General features: G+C 46.8%; 1 protein-coding gene across 1 annotated transcript in view; it reads right to left on the bottom strand.

Annotated features, from left to right (window-relative positions):
* Positions 1 to 1,248: 1,248 nt before the first annotated feature.
* Positions 1,249 to 25,308, bottom strand: part of Ccdc3 (coiled-coil domain containing 3) — a 68,062-nt gene continuing 44,002 nt past the window's right edge. Inside the window, exon 3 of the mRNA XM_013014558.1 lies at positions 1,249 to 3,125. Within this exon, the coding sequence (XP_012870012.1) occupies positions 2,853 to 3,125 (273 nt within the window). The 3' untranslated portion in view covers positions 1,249 to 2,852. The remainder of the gene's footprint in view (positions 3,126 to 25,308) is intronic.

Here is a 25,308-nt window from a genome sequence, read left to right as displayed (position 1 = left end):
AATTCATAGTCCTCAGGCAAGTTAGCATCTGCCTCAGCAGACAAAGGAATATTCTGCATCCGCTAGTAGAGGAGGCCAACATTGTTTATGAGTTCACAGTCAACTGACTCTCCAATATTTCCATTAAGATATTTTTTTGGAGGCCACCTCATTTTTAATTAGGTTCTGAGACCTTTGCTCAGGCAAAGGCTTCTAGTAAGGCTATCACTTGAACCTAAATTGTCCTATGTCTAGTTTTTGGCTTTGAGGTCATGGGTTGGATCTGAAATTTAATCTTGATCTTCAGATCTCAGCCTCCCAAGTAGCTAGGATTACAGGCATGAGCCATCTGCACCCCTAAAAATTGATCTTAGGTCTGTTATTTTTTATAAGTTCTCTACTACAGCTAGAAAAAAATCTATTCAACCCCACAGGTATTATCTTTCTCTTGTTCTTTATAATTTCTCATTAGGGCATCCGTTATATGCCTTGATTTCAATTACATTTCATTTCAAGAAACCCAGGGGGTCATTTATACAAATGTTTATTATTGTGTGCTGTGGACTTTTAGTGTCCTGCTTTCTATAGCGAACCAGAAATTATTTTCAAAGCCAATCAATTTACAAAAACCATTCTAGATTATACTTGCTTTAGAGGTAATCACATTGTGACACCAATTCCTTCTTTTATCATCCATCTTTTCCTCTTTGAGGAGGGGGGGTCCATCCTGTGTTTCTCAGCCTGTGAGTTCCCAGGGACTGTCATCTCAAGATTCTAACTGCCTCTGGCTTACTGTATGAATTTTGGGAGAGTTTCTTGGCTTCCTTTAGCCATGAAGGGAAACTAAGCAATGGCCTGCATCCTCTAGAAGGTACTTTAGGAAGCCTAAAAGATTCCTGGGAGGTTCATCAACAGGTGGCCAGGGCTGCAGCAAGATGACACAGCAGCCGGTAACAGAGACCTGGGACTTCTCATTGGCCACAGACCACAGTGCACTGACTGATTAATGATGCTGCTGTTCCCTATGGGAAACAAGGCCTGCTCACCCTCTCTCCCCACAGGTGTGCTGAGAAACAGGAACAAAAGGGGGCAACTGGGTGAGGCCATATCCAGATAGGAAGGACAGAGCAGTCTTGAACTGTCTCCTCAGGGGCCTACGAGTTAGTCACAGGCATTTCCTTAAGGAATCTAAAACACTTTTCCAGGCCAAAGCTGGAAATTCCAAATCTCCCAGACCCAAAGAAACACTCAACAGCCTGCTTTGGTTGAAATAGCTGCTCATATTTATTGGAAAAGCAGAACAGAATGTGTCTGGAGAGATCCAACCCTGGCTGTCAGTTACCCCCGCCCCGGCCTGCCATTGCCTTGGGTGGAAACAAAGTGCTTTGATGAAATGTTCCCCGATAGAATAAACTAGAAAAATGTTCCTTCTATTATAGCACACTATGAACAGTGCAATTAACAAAGGGAAACCTCGGTGGCTTCATGCTCAGGGCATAAGATCCCCTGCCAGGCAGAACAGCACGTAGACTTCTCCACCGTGCAGCAACCTGCCACCAAGACTTGAGTGACACAGGCTCTGTCTCCCTAGACTGACTGCCGGAGTTCAAAGTATCTGGCTTTCCTTAAGGTAGAAGAGTAGCAATGTGACAGGAGCGGCCATTTCCAGTGTGAGGGTAATGTCAGAAGTCCTGGGGAGGTTTCTGGATGGCAGATCACATAGGGTCAGAGACTTCTTTTAGTGAAATAGCAGTCTTGTAGGCTCATCACCAAAAGAGAACCAAGAGATGACCACTCTGCTAGCTGGGACTTGCTTAAGTGCTTAGTAATATTCTCTTTAACTGGAACTGCCTTTAGAAGCCTTTCCCCCACAGAAATGAGGTGCCTGATTGTCTAAGGAACTGATTTAAGGGCAGGGGCACTAATGCCCAAGTGTTACCTTCAAAGTATAGACAGACCTGGGGGGATGAGAAGGGAATATTTGCATAAAGCTCTTGGGAGCCTGCCTGGGAATGAGGTAAGGTCATCCCAAGGGGGAGGAAGGTGTCTTTGCAGAAGTTCACAGTGCATTCAAAGTCAGCAAGACTTTGAACTCAGAGACGTGAGAAGCAATGATTGAGCAAGCACCAAGTTAGCATCTAGCCGTGGCTGAGCTAAATTTCCATTGGGGCATGCATTTTGATGAAACATGGAGGGCCCATAAACGCAATTACTCTTTAGATTAAAGCAACCTGCAGCCCTAGGGAGCCGGTGTGGAAAGCAGGTATAATTCATCTTGTTTAATTACCACCGGCCCCACTCCCAGCTCCATTCCCTCACCTGTGATGAGCTTGTTACATCCTAACCTGCCTTTGTGGGGAGAAAAGCACTGAATGCAGAAGCATCCCCCGCTCCCTCCCCACCCCCCAACATTTCACCTGTTGGTATCCTGCTCCCAAAGAAGGGGGCACAGAGGCAACAGAAGGTTCCAGTACTTCATTTCAGCTCACTCCTCATGATGCATTGACCCATACTAATTTCTTTGGAAATCAAAGCTAAGCCCCATGATGTCTTTTACACTTAGGCTCTGGAATATTCTCTCCCCACTTTCCAGACTGCTACCCTCCCTGCCACGCCCCACTTCCTCAGAACTAAGGCCAGGCCCTAGACACAGCATTCACGGGGCCTCCTGCCTGTGGACTTCCAGGTACCTTGTTTGGGGTTTGGCCAGGAAAGATGAGTGGTGGAGAGGCTTGTCATTTTATCTGGATAGACTCCACCAAATGCATCCTAGATACCTCCTGTGAGATCTGAACTAGTGTACCCACGAAGCTAAATCCTCCTTCCCCCCCGCCAGGCCAGGCCAGGCCAGAGCCTGGAGTCCTCTGCACCTGCTACCCGCGTCGGTAGGGGGCGCGCGCGGGCTCCCGCCCCAGGGCGTTGATGTGCGGCTGCGCCCCGGCCGCCAGGAGCTTCCCGCTGAGTTTCTGGTTCACCAGCTCCAGGTGGCGGCTGTTCTTGCGCGCCTGCCGCAGAGACCGCTTGACCTTCTTCACCCGCTCACGGAGCTGCTTGTTCCGCTTCTCCAGGGTGGCCACCTTCTGCTGCAGCTTCTTGACGTGGTCCTCCTCCTCAAACAGGGCCTTCTGCACCGAGGAGCACATGAGCTGGGGACAGAGCACCGGGCAGAGAGGCAGGTGAGCGTCCCCGGCGCGGCCACACCCGCTCACCAGACGGGGACGCCGGGCCCTGCTCCCTGCGACCTCGCCTACACACACAGCCCTCCCTTTTGCTTTCTGTCCTTGGCTTCCTCCGAAGAGTCTGTTTGCCAATGATACTGTGAACAAGTATCACCTGTAGCAAGGAAAGATGGCGCCCCTGCCAGCCTCTGAGCACCAAAGGGCATGCGCGGAAAAGTGCACACAGGGTAGCCTGTGAGCCGGTGGGCAGATGCTCAGCCCTGCCCGCAGTTAAGATAAAAGCAAGTTGGAGATAAAAGCAAGTTCAAGCTGGAGCACGGGACTATTTTTCATCTATTAACTTGCAAAAATCAAAGGGCAAAGGTTTGGGGGAACAGCCACTGTCCTGTGGCATGAATCAAAGACATGCTCTAGCACCTTGTTATGGTCTGAATATACGTTCCCCGCTCCCCCAGGTTTCTGTGCTTGTTCCCCCAGAGGAGGCTCTACTTTAGGATCTGTTGGAAGCTTTAGGAGGTGGCCTAGCTGGAGGAAGTAGTCACTGGGGGGGGAGGGGTCCTTATGGAACTGTGTCTTGCCCTTGCCACTTCCAGTATCCCTCTTCCTGTCCACCGTGAGGCGCTCACTGTCATGTCTTTCTGTATCACAGGCCCAGAAGCAAGGGAATCAAAGGACCATGGGCTGAAACTTCTCTAATGGTGAGTCAAAATTAATCTTTGTTCAAGTTTTTTTTGGGGTGGGGAGGTGTCTTTGTTGCTATGACAAGGAGTTTGATGAACACACCACCACTTGTTATTTACAAGGCTGGAAAGCCATCTAGAAATGCCCATCAAGAGACATTTGGCTCAAGAAGTTAAGAGTACATCATTATACAAGTGAAAATGTGTCCTTCAGAGTAGGAGGCAGCTCTGAGGTACAAATAGTAAGTGTGGGTGTTAATATAGGGGGCACAGTGCAGATGAGTATGGATAACGTGATACCTTACAAACATGTCATCTGATAACCATACGGTCACAGTGGTAACAATGGCTGTACCTCAGAAGCAGAGGAGATAGAAGGGCAAAGACTTATTTTTACTGTCAACTCTTTGGATTGTGTGCTATATTCTAGTATCACATCTATATAAAGGGGTCTTTTCATATCCAGCCTCTTTCTTCTCCTACCTGCCCTGCATTATCAAGAGCTATGCTCCTGGCCAGACACAGTGACACATGTCTATAATCTCAGCTACCCAGGAGGAAGAGGCACGAGGGCTGAGAGGTTAGGACCAGCCTGGGCAAAGTTAGGGAGGCTGTATCTCAAAAGCAAAATGCAGACAAAAGAGTTGGGGTCAGAGATCAAAGTAATAGAACCCTTGCTTAGGAAGAGGAATGCCATAGGTTCAACCCACAGATGCTGTATCTGTGAGTTCTGCATCTGTGGGTTCAACCAGCCATCGATCAAAAATACTGTCAGAAAAATTCTAGGAAATGAGAGTGGAGCAAGGCAGCAAACGTGTAATACCAGCACTGGGGAGACTGAGGCAAGAGGATTGGGAGTTTGAGGCCAGCCTTGGTTACATAGGCCCTGCTACAAAGGAAACAACAAAACAACTTAAGTTCTGAAAAAGGAAACAGATTTTCTGTGTGCTGAGGTCTACACTGAATCTCTATGAATGAGATGTAGACATAACTACCACCTCCTCTCAGATCTTCTCTCCTCTCTCTCTCTCTCTCTCTCTCTCTCTAGCTCTCATCACTTAAGCATTGTTCACCTGGCATCTTGTTTGTGTGCTTTGTTAGGCTGTGAGGCTTGTGTCTGTACTGGCATGCATAATGGCCTTTTCTCTTGTCATTATTGCCTAAACAACACGGTAGGACAAATTATACAGCATGCACAGTGCACTGTGGTATTACAAGTGATGTAGAGATGATTATATGCAAAAACGTCATTTTGTTTTTGGTCAGTCATAGGGCTTGAAATCTAGGCCTAAGCGCTGTCCCTCAGCTCTTCAGCTGAAGGCTAGCACTCTACCACTTGAGCTACTGCGCCACTTCCAGTTTTCTGAGTGTTTATTGGAGATAAGAGTTTCACAGACTCTCTTGCCTGGGCTGGCTTTGAACCGCAATCCTCAGATCTCAGCCTCCTGAGTAGCTAGGATTACAGGCGAGAACCACTAGCGCCCGGCAACAATGTCATTTTATGAGGGCTTTGAGCCTCTGCAGATCTGAGGGTCTCCTGGAACCAATGCCCTGTGGATACTGAAGGAGTACTATATCCATGGAGCTCTACCGCCTATACTGCAATACAGTGGTGTGTTTACATGCGGACTCTGAAGCCAACTGACTTGCTTTCAGGTCCTGCGATTTCAACTCCAAGTGCTGTAAACCTTGAGCAAGCTTCTCGAGTCTGGGGCAGTGAACTCCATGCTGCATCAATTGTATTTCCCTTGTAGCACAGGTGGGCTCGTTTCCCCCAGCTTGTAGGTGTGTTTCAGGCTGACAGCATTCCACTGAGTCTCTCTAGAACCTGTCCCTGGATCATGCCTCATGGCTGGTTAACACAAGAATAGGAAAGCCATGACCCTTGTTCCAATCTTGGAACATCTCTGACGTCCTGTCCAAAAGTGTCCAATGGCTTAAGTGAGGACTTTGAGTTGTCTCTGCAGATCAGCTCCTCACTCTATTTTTTTGTCCTGCTTCTTCATCACCTGCCTCCTGTCCTAGATGCATCGCTAACCCTAGCAGCATGGTCTGGAACACTTCCAGTATATTCCACTAAGCTCAGGGACTCCTTCCAAGTTGTAGACCAGCCGCTCCCTTTTGTTCCTGTGTACTATGGGCTGTTCATGGCAGATTTAATAAGCTTTATCTGACAAGTGCTTCAGCCCATGCCCTAGTAGACAGCAGATGAACCTCTGGTAGCCACTGTCACAGAAGAAGTCTCTTGAAACTTTTAACCTTTGTGTTTAGACCTGGCCTGTGTAGACCAGCTTCACGCAGTTTTTGCACCAAGCCAAGTGGCTTCGGGTTGTGTCTTTACCATCTCAGAGTCTCTGCTGTGCTGTCTCCTTCCACCTGTAGTGCTGCCCCTCACATACAGCTCTGTCTAGAAGCAGGTGGCATAGCTTTCTGCAGGTCCAATTTGGTCTCCAGGGTACACAACAAATATGCCCCTAGGTCTTCCCATACTAGGATGAATAAGGCTCAGTGCCCTCCACAGAGACAGATCAGACTCGATGAAGCCTAGCTCGTGTTGGTCTCTGGCCAATTTAGACATATGATTTAAAAACAAAAACCTCACCCAGCGTTGCAGAAAATACCTGACATTTAATACAGTGCTTGGGCTTCTGGGGATAGTACTGTTCCAGGGACACCACGTACACAACACTGCCCTCTTCTGGCTAACATGAGACCAAAAAGATTAGGAGTTAGGCACAGAAACTTCCTGGGACAGGTGAGCCGATTTCGATTTTATGGGTAGGTGGGTTCTATATAACTTACTGAGGGTTGGACCAAGTCAAGAACTCAGAGAAAGCACTTTGTATCAACTCTTCTTAAGTCATAAGTTATGGTAGGTTCTTCAACCAAGAAAAGGATAAAAGGGGGCTAGCAAAGTCTAGTAAGCCAAGAGGACTGGGGTTTTATGTGGCTGCCTGGACAGAATCCAATGGTGTGCCATTACACCAGATCCAAGAGGAGTTACAAGTATTCCTCAAAAGCCAGGCACCAGTGGCTCATGCCTGTAATCCCAGCTACTCAGGAGGCTGAGTTTTGAGGATTGTGGTTCAAATCCAGCCTAGGCAGGAAAGTAAATAAGACTCTTATGCCCAATTTTTCACCAAAAAGCCAGAAATGGAACTATGGCTTAAATGAATAGGGCACTAGCATTGAGTTTCATCCTGACTTCCATTGAGTATTGCAGAGGAGGCTGGGGAAGGGAGCAAGGGACCAAGTTATGGTCACAAGTGAAGGCAGAGGGATGTCAAGGTAGGTGCTGATCCATCCTAAGGCTGAGTGATCTTCATGTGACCTCCCTAGTCACGCGTCTCCAATGATAAGACAAACCTATGGGGAATTCTTCCCCTGTATATCTACAGAAAGTCTTCCTCTCTGACTTGCTGTTTCTCCAAGAAATGCAGGGGCTCTGAAGAAGTTTCAGAGTCAAGCTCTCTACTGGTTAAGGAAATGTGTCTCTGTTACCATCTAGACTCAGCCTCTGTCCTGTTTAAACCATGTCAGTTTCTATAAATTCATTCATTCATTCTGGCAAAAGCACTTGGGTATTTCTGTAAGGTCCAGCAAATTTTCCTGAGTTATTCTGCAATATGCCAGTAAGCTTTGCAGCTCTCAAAACCAAAAACAGTGTATTTAAAAATTCTTCCTTTCACAGCAGCAGATGTACCCAATCCTGAGGGAATTCCTGTTTCACAGCTGCTTTCAATTTAAATAACCACCTAGAAAGAAAGACCAGACAATGTGTACTTTCCCAAATGTAGAAAACAAGGCAAAGACAGTCCAAAACCAACAACAGAGACAAGTAGCTTGCCGTTTTAACGCCTTATTTCTGTTCTTGATACTCAAAAAAAGAGAAATGGAGGAGGGGGGGAGGGAGGGAGAAAGGGAGAGAAGAGGAGGAAAGAAGGGAGGAAGGAGAGAAACTGGAGAACTGATCAGCAAACTATGGCTTGTGGCCAAGTCCAGCCCACCATCTCTTCTTGTGCATAAAGTTTTATTAGAACACCGCTATACTTGTGCATTTATATGTCGTCAGAGGTTTTTGTGGTCCACAGCCTAAGGTATTTTTTTTCACTATCTGATCTTTTTTTTGGGGGGGGGGATCTGAACTCTGACCTCAGGAAGGACTTGAGATAAATGCAATACAGATACAAGAGCTGGTGATTGGATGGATTAAGGGGGAAGATAACGCACAGCAAAGAATGAAGGAAAGCGAGAGGAAAAACATTTGGTACTTTTCACACCATTTTGGAACGCTGATTTTGATTCCTGCCTTTGGGCTGCCAGGTTATAGTTCAATGTCTCCTCGATTTTTGTCAGAGGTTCTGTCGAGCTCCATCTTAAACAATGACTTCCGATTTCAAATGCCTGGAAGGAAGTTAGCATAGCTCTTTGTGGCATAACTACTCAAATGTAAAACTCACTGTACAACAGCATTGGGAAAGTAAGCTTCCTAGCACTTTCACGTGCTGGAAAGGTCTAGGATCTGACTGATCAACTGTGTGATTCAGGAGTGCCCCTGGACCTTGGCCCCCGCGCCCCTGCCCTCACAATTCCCTTCAGCCCTTTCGTATGCAGGCAGGAAAAGCAGCTTGAATTCACCGCTGTTTGGATCCCGCTCGAGGCAGACAAGATGCTGGGTAGGAGAGCCACGTCTGTGCAGAACAGGTTCCTGAACGATCTGACAGGCCCAGGCTGGATGCCACCCAGCGCAGCTGAAGCAATGCCCAGCCCTCGCAAGCAACGGAGCAGTTCCAAGGACACTGCGGAGGGGCAACCTGAGATTCCAGTGGCTGTTTGACTTGGCAGAGGATTCTCTGCTCCACCCAGGGTCACAATGAGCTGTGTGCCGCGTGTGCCAGGAACCCCGCAGAAGGGAAGCATGTGCCCCAGACCCACAGTGGTCGGAAGGTAAGCAAAGTAGAGATGGGCTCAGACAGATGGTCAGAGGAGAGAGTTAGAGCAAGTGTTCTGCCACTGGGCACCACTTCTTGTGTTAACTTTTTTAGTCGTTCTTTATAAAGGTGATGTAGAGAGGGCTTAACAGTGACACAAGTCAGGTAATGAGTCCATTTCTTTTTGGACAACGTCACCCTTTCCCTTGCTCCCTCCCATCCCCACCCACAAGTTGTAAAGTTCATTTTCAACATAGCGTCTAGTGAGTATCACTGCTGCGTTGGTTTACCCTTTGTCCCTCCATTTCTGTGCTTCCCCCTTCCCCTCCCAAAGAAAGACACATCAATGAACAAACAAGACAACAAGAAAACTAAAACCGCCACAGAGGAAACAAACAAACCTCTGGCTTCCGTATCCTGGAGTTGAGGTCAATAAATATTTTTTTCTGTGATCAGAGGCCCAGAGGTGCCTCGGGCCCTTGCTTGGTGCAGCTGAAGCGACGCCAGCTGCCTTCCCGCTTCTGAGCCTCACAGGCCTGAGCAAGGGGCGGCTGAGCACCGCGTGGAGGAAAGGCTTTGGGTCAAGCAAAACCTGGATCTCAGCCCTAGCTCAGAGGGTTCTACACCCTGTGGAGTCCATTCTGCTCCCATCGCCTGACATTGGGGCCTTGCTTAAAGTCACAGAATCTGCTGTGACTCAGTCTCCCCCCAGACTGGACATGAAATCAGATCACGTGCATGCAGTCTTTGGCATCGCGCCTGCGGTGCACTGAGCAGTACAGGAAGCGTGCACCGTTCACTCTCAACTGGACCGTTACTGATGGAGCTACTCGTCACTAAGCACACGGGGTTCTTGCCCGTAGCTATACCCTTGCGCGCCCTGTTTCTTCTGTTTAGAAAATCTCTGCTTGGACTGGGGGCAGGACTCAGGTGGTAGAGGACTTGGCCCAGAAAGTGTGCTGCCCGGGTCACCAGCTCGCACTGTTGGCTCTGTATCTTGGGTCACTAATCTGCCCAAGGGAGGAGTCTCCGGGAGCTAAGTCCCATGGCGCTCACCTGGGGAAGTTCAGGGCAGCCTCTCGAGGTCAGGACGAAGCAACATGACTGCTCAGTGCAGACAGGTGGGGTAGGCAGTGAGCCAACATCCAGGGTACCCATCCCACTGGTGGGTCTTTCTCTACCGCCTTAGTGATTAGGTAACTTAGTGATTAGGATGGATTCCAGCTCCAGCTTATTTTGTGGCCAAATGAGGTCTTGGGATTTGAACTCAGAGCCTTATACTTGCCAGGCAAATGCTCTACCATTTGAACCATGTCCTCAGCCCTTTGTACTCTAGTTTTTTTTTTTTTTTCAGATAAGGCCTAGGACTTTTGCCTGTACTTTTGGCTTCAGACCCCACTCCTCCTACCTCTGCCTCCTATGCAACTGGGATTACAGGTATGTGCTCCCAAGCCCAGTCCCAGTCTAAGCAAATGCTTTACCCCTTCAGTCATGCCACCAGTCCTTTTTGCTCTACTTATCTTCTTGAGTAAGGCCTTATACTTTGGCCCAAGACTGGCTTCAGACCCCATTCCTCCTATCTCTGTCTCCCACGTAGCCTAGTTTACAGGTGTGCACTCCTGTGCCCAGTCCAGCCTCCAGCTCTTTGACTGGGATAGGACTGTGCTTTTTCTCCTTCTGGCTGTGGTGTTTGTCTGTCTCTGTCCTTACTGCTGACTAAAAACCCCCAGGGCTCTTACCGCCCGCCCAGCTGAGGAATGTGATGGAAAGTTATGAGCTGTGAGCGCTCATGTTTTCTTCTCAGAGACTGATGGCTTGTCCACGCACCACTTTCAGGACCTGATTCAGCTGAAAGATGGTTTATTCCTGAGGGTTTATCAAATGTAGCCCCTGTCTGCTTCTGGCCCTGGTGCTGAGATAACCCTGGAGCGGTGTCTCTTCTTACACTGGGAAGAGCTGGGGGCGGGGATGTTGAAGCCCTGGCCTCGGGCTCGGCTGTCCCACTTGCAGGCTACCAGGAGGTGCTCCTGCTGCCTTAAAGTTGAGATCTGATAATACTGGAAAGAAAGGCAGAGAGCTGGTGGAAAAGCCTTCACATCACCGAATGTTGAGCCTGGCTATTATCACCAACTGCCAGGCTGAGTCAAGAATCTCATATCTCAGAATCGATTCTCAATACTGTCTTAGGTAATACATTGTTGGAAAACCTGTAAACAACAGATGACAAATACTGAAGCACAGTCATACAGGATTCTGCCAACTCTCGAGTTGTCTTTCCTAGCCAACTTGAAAGGTTTTGTTTTGGGTTTTTTTGTTTTTGTTTTTTTGTGGGTTGTGGGCCCTGAACTCTGGGCCTGGGCACTGTTCCTCAGCTCGTTGGCTCAAGGCAAGTGCTCTACCACTTGAGCCAGATAGCACCACTTCTGGCTTTTTCTGCTTATGTGGTGCTGAGGAATTGAACCCAGGGCCTCATGCATGCAAGGCAAGCGCTCTACCACTGAACCACCTTCCCAGCCTCCAACTTGAAAGTTTTAATAGCACAACTCAGGGCAAAGTTTCATGTGGGAAGGCATTGAATGACAGAACTCCCTACTTAGAACATGGTTTGACCAATGAAAAAGGAAAAATGGATGTTGTCTATGAGGTGAAAGTTCAGTATATCTTCAGTTTTGTTCCATTATCCAAAAATCCTAACACATTCATAGCCACCACTTCCAACAGTTTGCTGTTCCATGTCGCTGCCTGGCAGGCTTATTTTCATTCTGTCTCCCACATGATGCTTCTCTCCACACTCTCTAAGAGCTCCTGGAGCCAGGCACTGGTGGCTCATGCCTGTAATCCTAGCTACTCAGGAGGATGAGATCTGAGGATCACAGTTCAAAGCCAGCCTGGGTGGGAAAGTCCATGAGACTCTTATGTCTAATAAAACACTAGAAAACCAGAAGTGGTACTGTGGTTAAAGTGGTAGAGTGCTTGCCTTGAGCTGCAGAGCTCAGGGACAGCACCCAGGCCCAGAATTCAAGCCCCATGACCAACAACAACAACATCAAAAAGCTCCTGCAATGAGTCTGTTCTGTGCCTAATGGTGCACAAGATTGTCCTTGATCCTTCAAGTAATCCATCTGCATAGTTAAGGAAACGGGGCCTTGTTCTAGTCTTTGAAGACTGGTTTTGTCTGGCAAAAGCTCTTCACTCGTGACCAGTCCAGAGACTCTGGGAAGCTGGGCGCTTGGATCTACAAGGGTGCACTGGGTTCACAGGAGCCAGTTTGACGCTCTGGCTTATGGGAGCTCAACTGTCACCATGGTGGCCTGGCCTGGAGCCTGGCTCTGTACAGGCCAGCGGAGTTCTGCCCTCAGTCTGGTTCTGGCCTCTACTGGGGTGGGCCTGCATCCTGGGACCATGGAAACTGTCCTAAAGTCTGAGGTTTACCGGGGTGGGGCAGGGCATCTGTCGACAAGCTGCCACTGGGGCTGTGGTTCCTAAATCCACTGAATTCTAGGCCGCAGGTTCTGATCTGGTGTAGTCAGGTAAGGGACCCCAGGAGCCATAGGGGTCAGCTTGGCTGGAGGCAGGCTTGTAACCAGTGTCTGCAGGCGACAACCTAATGTTGGCACAGGCCTGAAGGCTGGGGGCAGCGTGGGCTGACCTCACGCAGGTCCTCTTAGAAGTAGGGTGGGCCAGGACTCATTGAAAGCTACTAAGCTTTTGGATGCCAGCAGGTGATCGCATATTGGGGCCTTGCTGGTGCTATGTCTGGTGATGGGAGAGGCCTAGAGGCTTAGTTCAAGAGTACCTGCCTAGAGTTTGGGTGATGGGTGTCTGCATAGATGGCACTGGGTTTACTGTGGTAAGTCTGTTATTAGGGTCTGCAACAATCTCCCTCCCCCACCCCCCTCTTGGCTGCTGCTGGGGCCTGGGGAAAAGCTGGTGTGGGTGGGCTAAAATCCTATTTTCTGCCATCTTCATTTTGCCCTGTTTCTTAGCTACACCAAGTATGGCATCTCTTTGATTTCTTGAGAAGTTGGTTCTGTGCACGTAGAGTTGTTCAAATTCATTTTCCCCCCCAATACTGGCATTTGAACTCAGGGCCACATGCTTGCTAGGCAGGCCCTCTACCACTTGAGTCATTCTGCCAACCCCTTTGTGCTTTGGCTATTTTTAAAAATATGAGTCTCACTTTATGTCCAGGCTGGCCTGGACTTCAATCCTCCTATTTGTGCTTCCCCATGTCTCTGGGATGAGAGGTATATACTACCACACCCTGCCATTGTGCTTCCCTCATCATTTGCGATGATGCATACATGCTATTGGTTGAGACAGGATCTTATGATTGTGGAGGACCGAGGCTTGGACTAGCCTCGAACTGCAACTCTCCTGATTTCTGCCTGCCATGTAGCGAGGATTACAGGTGTGAACTACTACACTAGCCAAGCTAGTACTTTTTTCAAGGAGACATGTGCTAAAACACCCTCTTTCTGCTCTTTCTGATGTGTATTTGTTAAAACACATTCTTGTATTCTTTGGGGGAGGGGTAGATTTGTTTTTTTAAAACTTCTACTGCATAAAAATATTACAAGTTTGATTAGTCAGATGGCTGTGCCTATTCTTTAATTACCTAACCATATCTTTTGTGTTGGGCTTCTTGAACTGTTTCCTTTTTTTTTTTTTTTTGCCGGTCGTGGGGCCTGAACTCTGGGCCTGGGCGCTGTCCCTCAGCTCTTCAGCTCAAGGCTAGTGCTCTACCACTTGAACCACATTGCCACTTCCAGATTTTTCTTTTTGCTTATGTGGTGCTGAGGAATCGAACCCAGGGCCTCATTCATACAAGGCAAGCGCTCTACCACTCAGCCACCTTCCCAGCCCCTCCATTTTTTTTTGATCAGTCATGGGGCATGAACTCAGGGCCTGGGCACTATCTCTGAGCTTTTTCCTTCAAAGCTAGTGCCCTACCACTTGGAGCCCCAGCACCACTTCCAGTTTTCTGGCAGTTAAACTGGAGATAAGAGTCTCATGAACTTTCCCACCTGGGCTGGCTTGGAACCACAATCCTCAGATCTCAGTCTCCTGAAGAGCTAGGATTACAAGTGTGAGCCACTGGTGCCTGGCTTATTTCCAAATTTTATACTATTTTAAGAAATGCTAAAGAATTTAATACATAGTTCTCTATCTAGATCATTTCTGTAGTACTTATTTCTTTGATTCTTGAAAAAAATGAAATTACTGAATTAAAAGAACATTTGTTGCAATTTTGTTACCAAATTGTTTTTAAAATTACTGCACTGATTTAGGGTTTAATTTTTTCATATTGATTTCTTTAATTTGCCTACAACCTATGTGAGTGTATAATATGAAATGAGCATATGTATAAAACTCTTCCAAATAGGAGACTGATTATTCCTCTGTACTTTATTAATACTAGTCTTTTTTACCCACTTGCTTTGCCTTCTACAGGATTCTTACTATAGGATTCAGGGCCTCATTGAGTCTCATCTGTCCTGTTATAGCTAAGGATTACGATGTCAATACCATATGGCTTTTATTAGTTATATAATCTAATGTGATACAATTTTCAAACATTTCTTGGCCAAATTTTTTTTCAATACAGAAGGATTCTATAAAGATCTTAAAACATTGTATAGAACCTACACAATCCCACACATACTTGAAGTGGACTGAAAACCACAGAATAATGTCTGATTGTTAGTTACAAAGCTATGCTCTAAAAATTAATTCAAATATCTACTTCTCAGATGGCTCTCCTACCCATTATTTTTTCTTAAACATCCTTTCCATTCAATCTTTTGCTGATTCCTAGCCAGGGAATAAAGCCATGAAATGTTATGTTTCATTATGGATTTAACCTATAATACTTACATTTTCCTCTTATTAGCAACATAGAAAAATATGCACAGATGTTCATAAAGGGATAGACAAGGATGATGATTGCAGATTGAAAAAGAGAAACAGACTCAATGCCAACCAATATGAAAATAGCTAAATAAACTGTAGTCATCGACCTTGGGAAATACTGGGAACAAGTAAAAAGATGGAAAGCAAGCCGGGTGACTCTGGCAGCTCACACCTGTAATCCTAGCTGCACAGTAGGCTGAGATCTGTGGATCTCCATTTGAAGTCAGCCTGGGCAGCCTTGTTTCCAATTAACCATCAAAAAGCCAGACGTGGAGCTATGGCTTAAGTGGTACAGTTCTAGCCTTGAGCAAAGAGAAGAAAAAAGCTCAGGAACAATGCCCAGGCTCTGAGTTCAAGCCTCAGGACTGGCACCAAAAAAAAAAAAAAAGCCAAATAATGGTATTTCGTAGCTCTAGGGTCTTTCATGTTATAATGGCTGTTTCCGGAGAGGGTGCAGAACTTCGGGGTGTAATGAAAGCTGGGTTTCTATAATGCCTAATTTTTACCCAGCTGGTATAGCCACACATGCTTCCCTGTGCAAGTAGAAATAGGTATGTTTGAGAGCTTCAAAGAGGTCTCAGCCCCCCGCACGCCCTTCTCTCCTACAGACAGTGGTGTCTGTAGCTCCTTCTGTGCGTACACTCTCCTGGGCATGGAGTCAGCCCCAGGGACATGTGCTGCGACCAAGCCTTCCTCCTACGGGCATCAGACTTTGCAGCTGGCATTTTATGTGGAAAAAAGCTGTACTCAGGAAAGACAGAGGATGTGACTGGGGACAGGCGGTACTGGAGTCTGATTATGAGCAGAATCAAGTCCCAGTTTGTGTCTGGCAGGCCAAAAAGGTTCCTGCAATGTGTCCATTCAGGTGAGAAAGGAGCAATTGCGAAAAAAAAAAAAAAAAAAGGCCCTGGATTGGGGCCATCAAATGCAAATGTTAAGGACTGGCTTGAGCTGTGAGAGGGGCAGTTATCTACCTAGGTCAGAAAGCCCTGTATCTTGGCATTAGAGATGCATTTACTATGATCATTGACATTTACTGAACCAGGCACTATGCTCAGAGTTTTGGATATATTCTCTTACTAATTCTGACATTCATCCCCTATAGTGGTTTCTGCTATTGTTCTGTGTGCATGTGTGTATGTGTGTGTGCGCACGCGTGCGTGTTCGTGCTAGCTTGAACTCAGAGCCTAGACGCTATCCTTGAGTTGTTTTTTTTTGCTCGAGCCACAGCTCCACATCTGGCTTTTTGGTGGTTAGGGACAAGAGTCTCATGGACTTCCCTGTCCCAGGCTAGCTTTGAACTGTGATCCTCCAATCTAGCCTCCCGATTAGCTAGGATGACAGGCATGAGTCACGAACCGGAGACACTTGCCTAAGGCACTCAGTCAGGGATAGAGCTGGAAGACAGTTTCCCAGAGGCCCAGGAAGGCTGATCCTGATGACTTCTGCTCTCCTGACCCTCCGCATGCATGAGCAGTCTGCTCAGGGACCAGCCACCTCCCAACCACTCAGGAAAAACACAGGCAACTGCATATTGCTGCACTACTTGTCTGGGATGTAGTGGTGGTGAGAGACACCCCCAGATAAACCTGCAAACCACCATTCCGAAACACTGCCACCCCCCTCCTTCCATAATCCCCCTTGCAAGCAGTCTGGGCATTCAATTTAAAACGAATTAAAGAGGCACTGGAGTGAGCATGGAGGTCAGGCTGAGCTTTTAAAAGCTCAGAGTTAATGAACATCAAATTCCATGTAGTCTGAGAGGAGGTGACCTTTTGACTTGTAAACTTTGTCCACCCTCTGTGCTGCGTTCCCATCTCCAAGGCTGCCCTGGCTGTCTGCTGGGAGAGTTGCCCTGTGGCCCAGAGCCCTCCCACTGAACTTGAATCCAGAAGCCCTGATGGCTGTCAGCCTCCCTCGCTTACACCTTCTCTGTCTCTCTCTCTCTCTCTCTCTCTCTCTCTCTCTCTCTCTCTCTCTCTCTCTTTTTTTTTTTTAATGATTTGTTGGTGGTGGTGGTAGTGGTCGTGGGGCTTGAACTCTGGGCCTGGACATTGTCCCTGAGCTCTTTAACTCCAGGTGAGCACTCTACCACTTAAGCCACAGCACCACTTCTGGTTTTTCTGGTGAATAATTGGAGATAAGAGCCTCCCACCCAGGCTGGCTTTGAACCTTGATCGTCAGATCAGCCTTCTGAGTAGCTAGGATTATAGGAGTGAGCCTCCGGCATCTGGCAATTTTTTTTCTGTGCATACAACACTGTTTTGTACTAGTTGCGGGACTTGAATTCAGTACCTTGTGCTCTCACACAGCTTTTTTCACTCACTTCTGGCTTTTTGCTGGGTAATTGGTGATGAAGAGTCCGTCCAATTTGTCTGCTCTGTCTGGCTTTGAACCCTTGATCCTCAGATCTCAGCCTCTTAAGTAACTAGGATTGGATAGGTATGAGCCACCATGCCTGTCTGGCCTTAACTCTTTTTAAGTATATACTTCAACTTCCACTTCCAAAACACTTTTCATCTTGCAAAACTGTAACCATTTTTTTTTGGTTGTGGTAAAGGATACTGATCATAACTCTACAGTAGTTAACCATGTTCCAGGCCCAATCGAGTGGCATTTGTACTCTTCTACTGCTGTGTGGCCTATCATCACACCACCCGCCTCCTTACCGCTGACTCCCTGTGACTTTCCACCCCACACTTACTCCTAGCAACTGCTCAGCTTCTGCTTCCTAGATGAGTCTTCCATTCTTACATAGGGGCTGTGCTTAAATGCAGGCTCCCAAGTCAGCCCAGCTCTGACAGGCTTCCTGAGCCTTCTTCTAGACCCTGCTCAGCAGAGTTAGGTTCTGCTGCCTGCGCTGAACCCCCAAGCCACCTCCTCGTGGGAGCTTCTCTGTATCGGGAGACGTTTTAGAGCCCCACACCTAGGCTAGAACACATCCAGCACCTTCTAAGCTGTTGTGTCCCTGTGGGTAGCTTTCCAATGGTGATTGTGTCTATTCTCTTTGCCATACAAGGGGAACCTGGTTGTGAGAGTCACAAAGCAGACTTACAAGGCCCAGGCCTCTGGAGGGCCATGCTGGGTGCCATCCTGGTCTGTTCCAGGAACTAACCTGCCAGTCCCCTCCCCCTTTCTCACTCCCTTCTCTCCCCAGCATCCTCTTGAACCCTGCCCCACCCCCTCCTGAGTTGCCTCTGGTGGGAACCCAGACTCTCTGCTATCCCAGGATGTGACAAGAAGTAGGACGCCAGCTCCCTGCTGTCTGCATCCTGGTGAGCTGCAGTTTCTACACAGCCTCTTCCCTTTGGCGGGATCTCGAAGAAAACGCTGACTGAGATGGCCTGTCTCATAGCTTGGAATGTGCAGAGAGATTTCCCCCAAAGCTAATTTCCAGCCTACAAAGGGAGCTGGGGGGCCTTCTGGACTTAGGAACACAGCCTCTTGCCAAATGTTCCCCTTACCAACTTAGGAGCGCCATTCCCTCCCTCCTTCCCCTCGTGAGTGAGATAAGAAAGACAACCCCTTGCTAGATTTGAGGAGTAAATCGTTTAAAAAACGAAAAGGCAGCCAAGGAAGCTGAGCATCGGGGTACTTTGAAAGCCTCAGAGCACAGAGGAGAAGCTGGGGAGACAAAACCAAATTAGAATCACTTTCCATAGACTCCCTGCAGACCCCACCATCTGTAAGCTGAATCTTCTGGAAGGGAAAGTCATCTCTGGGTGATGGGCTCCTGCCTGGGGAACATATGCTGGCACACTTGCATTATGTCATGTCTCTGCTCAGAATCCTTCAAAGGTCATCCTTGAGATGGAGGCCCTCCCTGAGCTCTGTTGCTTGGCATCGCTGGTTTGTTAGTATACCAACCTTACTTCTCTGTCCACATCCCTAACGTCACTTCCGGTTCTTCATTCTGACACTTCCTCTGGGAACGTCCACTCTCCTCTCTAAGGCCAATCAGTACTACCTTCACACAGCTGACCTTGCCTGAACCCCCTCAACTGAACATTATTTCCACCTCTGGTCTCCCTGGGCTCTTTTGCATGTATCCTGAGAGGCAAGGATTAAAGCCAGTGATGTTGTACTTTGTGACAGTGTATATAGAGGGGTTTACCCTGGGGATGTGCAGTAATGTAAATGTGTTCACCTCTATGGATCATAAGTTCTGTGATGCCAAGCGCTGGTGGCTCACACCTGTAATCCTAGCTACTCAGGAGGCTGAGAGATTTGAGGATCAAGATTGAAAGCCAGCCCAGGCAGGAAAGTCTGTGAGGCTCTTCACTCCAACTAATCAGCCAAAAGCCATAAGTGGAGCTATGGCTCCAGTGGTAGAAACCTACCAGCCTTGAGCAAAACAGCTAAGCAAGAACGTGAGACTGTGAGTTAGAGCCCCACTGAATTCAGGGAAGAAGAAAACCTCTATGAAGGCAGCCTGGGAAGTTGTTGCCTGTCTCTGTGACTCACTCCCACATCTGGAATACTCTGGGTACTTGATGAGCTGTATTCTACGCTTCACAAGTCACTGATTCTACTCTAAGTACACAGTGTTCGGATAAAAACTCCTGTGTTCTGCATAACTGCACTTGTGGGTAAGGATTCCCATACAGCCCAACTTCCAAATGCTGGACTTAGACCAGGAGACAGCGGGTCAATGAAACACCAGGCTTGGTGTGGGATTCATTCGTGAGTCCGTTTTACGCCTTGAAAGAGGCTGCTTTCAGGAGAGCCATCCTGGCATAGGTTTCGTCTTCAGGCCCCAGAAATCATTGGCATAGGCCATGCAAGCTTCTCATTGGAGCTCTGAGTTTTGACGACCTTTCCGAATCTCTCAGAAATGGATGAAGGAGACAAAGAGGGGGACATGGCAGACTTCCAACCCTGTCTTTTAAATCACCTTGCCCTGCTGTGTGGTTTAAGGCACAAGGGGTAGTATCCTGGCAGGCTCCACTTTCAAGAAGAAATGAGTATGTTATGTTCTTCTTTGTGTGTGTGTAGGGGAGTAGAGAGTAGAGAAATCCTAGAATGCCTTCTGAAGTGAAAACTCATTGCCTGAATGTAATTTATAACTGTGTTGACACGGCAGTCAATCTGTCACGTTTCACTGGGCCTAAGAATAGCTAAACCCTGATGGGTCTGAGACTAGCCTAAAAGGAACAGCCAGGTGGCAGGCGCCACAAGGGGTCCTGGGTAGCATCCACTTGCCAGCTCCAAATCCATTGCCTCCGAGCCTCTGCAAATCCCTCACCACCTCTGACTGTCACAGGGAAGAGGACATGAGTCTTTTGGAATTGTCTGCCTTGGCTAGTGTTGAACCTCCATCCTCAGTCTCCTAAATAGCTAGGATTATAGGCATGAGCCTCCTGCACCAGACTAAAATCTCATTACCAAGGAAATTCCAAACAAAAGTAAAACTAAAAGGTATCAGTAACTTCTTTATAGCCAACACCACTTATGTTCAATCTCTAGAATTTTGCTTCTTGTTTGTCCACTGGCTTTTTGGTACAGTATTTTAAAGGAAATCTCAGATATCATCTATAAATAATATATGTATTTCTAGCTGATAAATTGTTCTAAAAAGTATATATCCATCAGACCATTATCAAAATTAAGGTAATAATTTGTGTTCAGTATTAGTGAACACCTGATAATTGTCTCACTGAGGGTTTCTTTTTTTTTTTTTTGGTCCAGTCGTGGGGCCTGAACTCTGGGCTTGGGCGCTGTCCCTCAGCTCTTCACCTCAAGGCTAGCGCTCTACCACTTGAGCCACAGCGCCACTTCCGGCTTTTTCTTTTTGCTTATGTGGTGCTGAGGAATCGAACCCAGGGCCTCAGGCATGCAAGGCAAGCGCTCTGCCACTGAGCCACCTTCCCAGCCCCTCACTGAGGGTTTCTATGCAGTCATCCTGATGGGGAAAGGGTTGTGTTAGTCCCCAGACCAATTCCTCAGATGCTCTAGCCCATTATATACAACGGCACAGTATATCTGCATATATCTTATACATATCCTATATACCTTAAATCATCTTTAGATGATGTAAAATACTTAACACTACGTACATGTGTTAAATTATGAGGAATAATCATAAGGAAAAAACCTCTGTCTATATTCTATACAGACCCAGCATTTTCCTGGAGATTTCTGGTCTATAGCTGGTTGACTCTACAGTTAGGTGGGCATATGGAAGGTCCACTGCGTGAGGTTCATTATTCAGTCCCTTTGGCCCTTTCTGTTACAATCATCCTCCTTTATTTTTGCTTTTAGAGTACCAGGGTAATTATGCTACAAAATGGTAAAAAAGATGTATATATTTTGGGGGGTATCAGTACTTGGGCTTGAACTCAAGTTCTCATGCCTTCTTGGCTTTGTCAGCTCAAGGCTGGTGCTCAGTCACACCTCCACTTCTGGCTGTATGCTGGTAAACTGGATATAAGAGTTTCATAGGCTTTTCTGCCTGCATTGGCTTTGAACTGTGATCCTCAGATCTCAGCATCCTAAGTAGCTATGATTCCAGGTGTGAGCTTCTAGAACCTGGCTCAAACAAAAAAAAAGGCTCTTGTTGACTCAACAAGATTGCCCCACTAATAACAATTGTGTGGGAGCACTATTGTAGGCATGAATTCTCTAATACATACTTTTTGTTTCAAAATGCCAAAGGGATTGTGCCCCATTTCCCACCGAGTTCACTGCACCCATTTAGGGCCAGTTTGAACCACACTGGAATCCCACGGGCCCCATTGGAATCTGGAATGGAAACTTGGTCCAATTCAATTTCAAGTGAAATTCAATCTGAATTTCCAAATGCAAGCACTAATGAGATGGGTTGTTTTCTTGATCTCAAACTATCGAAAACAATCTATAAAGATGGTAGCAATGGGAAAGGGACTTCCGAGACCCTGGCCCCCACCCCGCGTTGGTCTGTAAGACAGGAACACTGCCAAGTCAGAAGTAAAGATGGATGATGTTCTCACCTGGAGACAGGACAAGACCTATGGGAGATGTCAAGGAATGTGGGTGTGGCCACCCAGAGGCTTAGCGTGTTAAGACACAGCCAAGTAAATGGCCCAGCAGTGCTGTCCAAACACACCTTAATATAGACATCCTCAGGGCTTAGAAGAGGTGCTTGTGACAGCTGTGGCCAAAGGCACAGGAGCCCCAGCCAGGAGCCGTGGCCAACTCCTGTCTGTACCACACCCACACTTGGTTCTCTCAGAGGATTTTTTAAATTGGTAACCTAATTAAGGATAATAAAAAATAAACATAGCAGTTAGTTAAACTTTCATAATAAAGGAAGATTTATTGCTTTTTCATCTTTTCCCCATATTTTGTTAGCATTAATTAGTTATACAAGGGGGGAGGCGCATCATTCTGACAAGTCTATGTTTGCATATGATGTACCTTGATCAGACTTGCTCTCCCTCGTCCTCTATCCCCTTCCCTAAACCAGACTCAAGCTTCATTCCATTTTCACAGGTGCACATAAAGTATCTGGTCCATAGTAACCATTCTTTACTCTCTCATTGCCCTGCCTTCCTCCTGCTAGTACCCACCCCAGAAAGAACCTGCTAATTGTTCAAAGGGGTTTTACCTTGATGTTTTACATATGCACGTTTGAACACACACACACACACACTCCCTCTCAGAAGGCTTAGAAAGTCAAAATCACTGAGGCTCAGAGAGAACAACACCCCAAAGAATACAACGTCAGGAAAACAGAGCGCATACAAGGGTTGTTGTTTTTTTTCCTCAGTGGTTTCCTGTTCAGTCTCTCTCCATCCATTTTCTGAGTTACAGTCCTTTTGCCATCTGTGGTAGGATACGGGTAGTGAGTCAGAGAGAACAACACAGTTCATCACTAGTGGTCCGTCTTCTTGACTGCACCTAGTCACCAGGCACTATAGTCTCTGAAGTCTCCCACAGAACTCCGTGCAGAGGTGGCTGTTTAGTACCTGTTGTTGAGTTGTCATTAAGTTGACTACTCTGTCATCCTGTCCACAAGGCCCATCTGCAGGGTGGGCTGTTGCACAGAAGGGTGTAGTGAGGTAGAGTGTGAAGGATCTAGAAAAATCTAGGCCTTCACTATTCCATCCCTGGAGCAAGCTAAGTGTCAGTCCCCCCACAGAGCTACATCACAGTCCAACATCTAAAGTGAAGGCACGTTAGTCCTTCCCAGGATTACCACTGTGAAGGTATCTGCAGGAATTGGGGGTTGGGGACCACACTTGAAAATGGAAAGGAAAGGTCAGGTCTTTGGAAATACAAAAGCAAGTTCAAATTCAGTGCCAGTGGGGTAAGATGCTTGAAGGCACAATACAAGGAAAGCCAGGACAAGAAGTTTGTGGTTTTGATCTAGCCACTGAAATCTCCTTTTTAAGTAGATGGAGTTAGCACTGGAAAGTGGACTACAAACACAAAATGGGACCTGCATTATGAATGGTTTCATGGCATCACACTTTAAATAGAAAATTACATTTCCTGAACCGGTAGATGACAACGGGAGATAACATGGGCGGTTTTCAGTTTTCCATCGTTGCAGGGCTAATGAAGTCCTGAAGTCAGGCAGACACACTTGGCGTGCAACTTCACCCAGGCAATTTTACCAAGGAAGTTTCTAATCTTTTCAAAAAGCTGTTCCAAGACAAGAGGTTGTAGATTCCTCTAGGAAATGGTGTGACATTTTTCCTGTTCTCTATCTGGTGATTTTTTTTATTGCCTTGCTATGAGTAGCCCTTTTTAAAAAATTCTGTCTATCACAAAGGCAATTTACAGATGTTTAATAAGTATAATCAGATACTACGCTCATGGAACGTGTTACCTAGTTTCTGTTGACTAATCGTGTACACACTGGGGAAAAAGATTCTCTGCCCATGATTGAAATGAGTTTCTGCCCACTTGTTTTTGTTTCCCCGTGCATTGGTAGGATGTTAGTATGACATTAAGGGGGTGGGATGTTATTTTGACATGTGTCAAAATGTGGAACTTTTCCTTGTACCTTTGACAACAAGCCTTAGCAGACAGCAGTTGGTACACTGGGTTAACAGTTGACACCATGATCTATAGCAGTGAATTTCATCCCCCGAAGGGTATGTGAGTATGTTCAGAGACTTTCTGGTTGTCCTGACTTGGCAGACTATGTTCCTGGCATCTGCAGGTAGAGGCTGGGAACATGACCAAGCAGGAAAGGCACTGGGCCATCACCCACCACAAAGAACCAGCACACCCAAATGTCATTAGCATTGCGGTTCTGAATGGCATTCTGTAACCATCAAAGAAGGAAGAGGCTTAGAAGAGGGGACTTGTGAAGATCTGTCTGGCCCAGGTTGTGGTCCATACCTCTCTTTTCACAGTGATGAGCACAAATGGATTTAAAGCTCTGCTAAATGTGCCACCCTCAAAACCTGCAGCAATGGTGGCCATCTATCCATGCACCAACAAACAATGCTATAGCTTCCAGTTAGTCGACAGTGGGTGGCATATAGGATAGAATGGAATTCGACCTCCTTCCTCTGCGAGAAGCTGGGAAGCCAAACACGACATTTCCCAGACTGCCTTACAGTGATCCTTCTCATTAGAGTCCACCAGGCAGGTGCTGAACACTGACCGGTGGAGGGAGGCTGAGGTATCTTCCTTGCTGCACTAACTGCTGCTCCTGAGCTGCAGAAGCAACTTCTAAAGGTACACAGCCCCCTTTCAAGGGCTGTGTCTGTGATCTGAGAGTCATTCGGGAAGGTCAGCCTAAAGACCGTACCTCCTGTGCTTCTGATGATTTTGTAAGCTCAACCCTCACAAAAATCATTTTCTACTTGAAGTATTTAAAATAATTACCATTTCCTACAGCTGAACTCTGACTGGTGTAGCCAGAAAAGCCAAAAATTCTGAACTATCCACAATTCAAGAAGCAGGTCTTAGGTATTTCCTCCATGTAAGAGTCCTCATCACCCAAAGAATGGGCAAGAATCCATTCATCAAAACCTCAATAGGGAGAAAAACATTGCCTTCTCAAAGGTTAGTATTTTGGGGTACACATGAAAATTGGACAGCAAGAATAAAGAAGTCAACAGGCACTCGTGGCTCACACCTATAATCCTAGATACTCAGGAGGCTCAGATCTAAGAATCTCAGTTCAAAGCCAGCCAGACATGGTTCAAAGCCAGTCCAGGCAGGAAAGTCCATGAGACTCTTATCTCCAATTAACCACCAGAAAACCAGAAGTGGTGCTGTGGCTCAAGTGATAGAGCACTCACCTTGAGCTGAAGAGCTCAGGGACAGCACCCAGGCCCAGAGTTCAAGACCCATGACCAACAATAAAAAAAAATAATAATAATAAGTAGCATCTACTCCCTGTCCCTGTGTTCACTCCCTGTCCTTTCTGTGGACATCCCAAACAACCATAATGCATTTGTTCTAGCGCCTGCCCACACCATTCTCACCCCAGATGCCAAGTGTACATTCAAGTTCACTTTTGGCTTTCTGTGCTCCATGGGTTTTGACAAATGTCTAGTGATAGGTATCCATCATTTAGCATCATACAAACCTATCTCTTTCTGCTGACCCTGGAACCTTTTTTAAATTTTATTGTTATTATAAGGGTAATGTACAGAGGGATTACAGTTACATGTGTCAGGTAAT

This window comes from Dipodomys ordii, unplaced genomic scaffold (genome assembly GCF_000151885.1).
Source record: "Dipodomys ordii isolate 6190 unplaced genomic scaffold, Dord_2.0 Scaffold24, whole genome shotgun sequence".
Classification (NCBI taxonomy): domain Eukaryota; kingdom Metazoa; phylum Chordata; class Mammalia; order Rodentia; family Heteromyidae; genus Dipodomys; species Dipodomys ordii.
The sequence above is the reverse complement of the archived record's forward strand: the minus strand, read 5'-3'. Positions and strand labels throughout refer to the sequence as shown.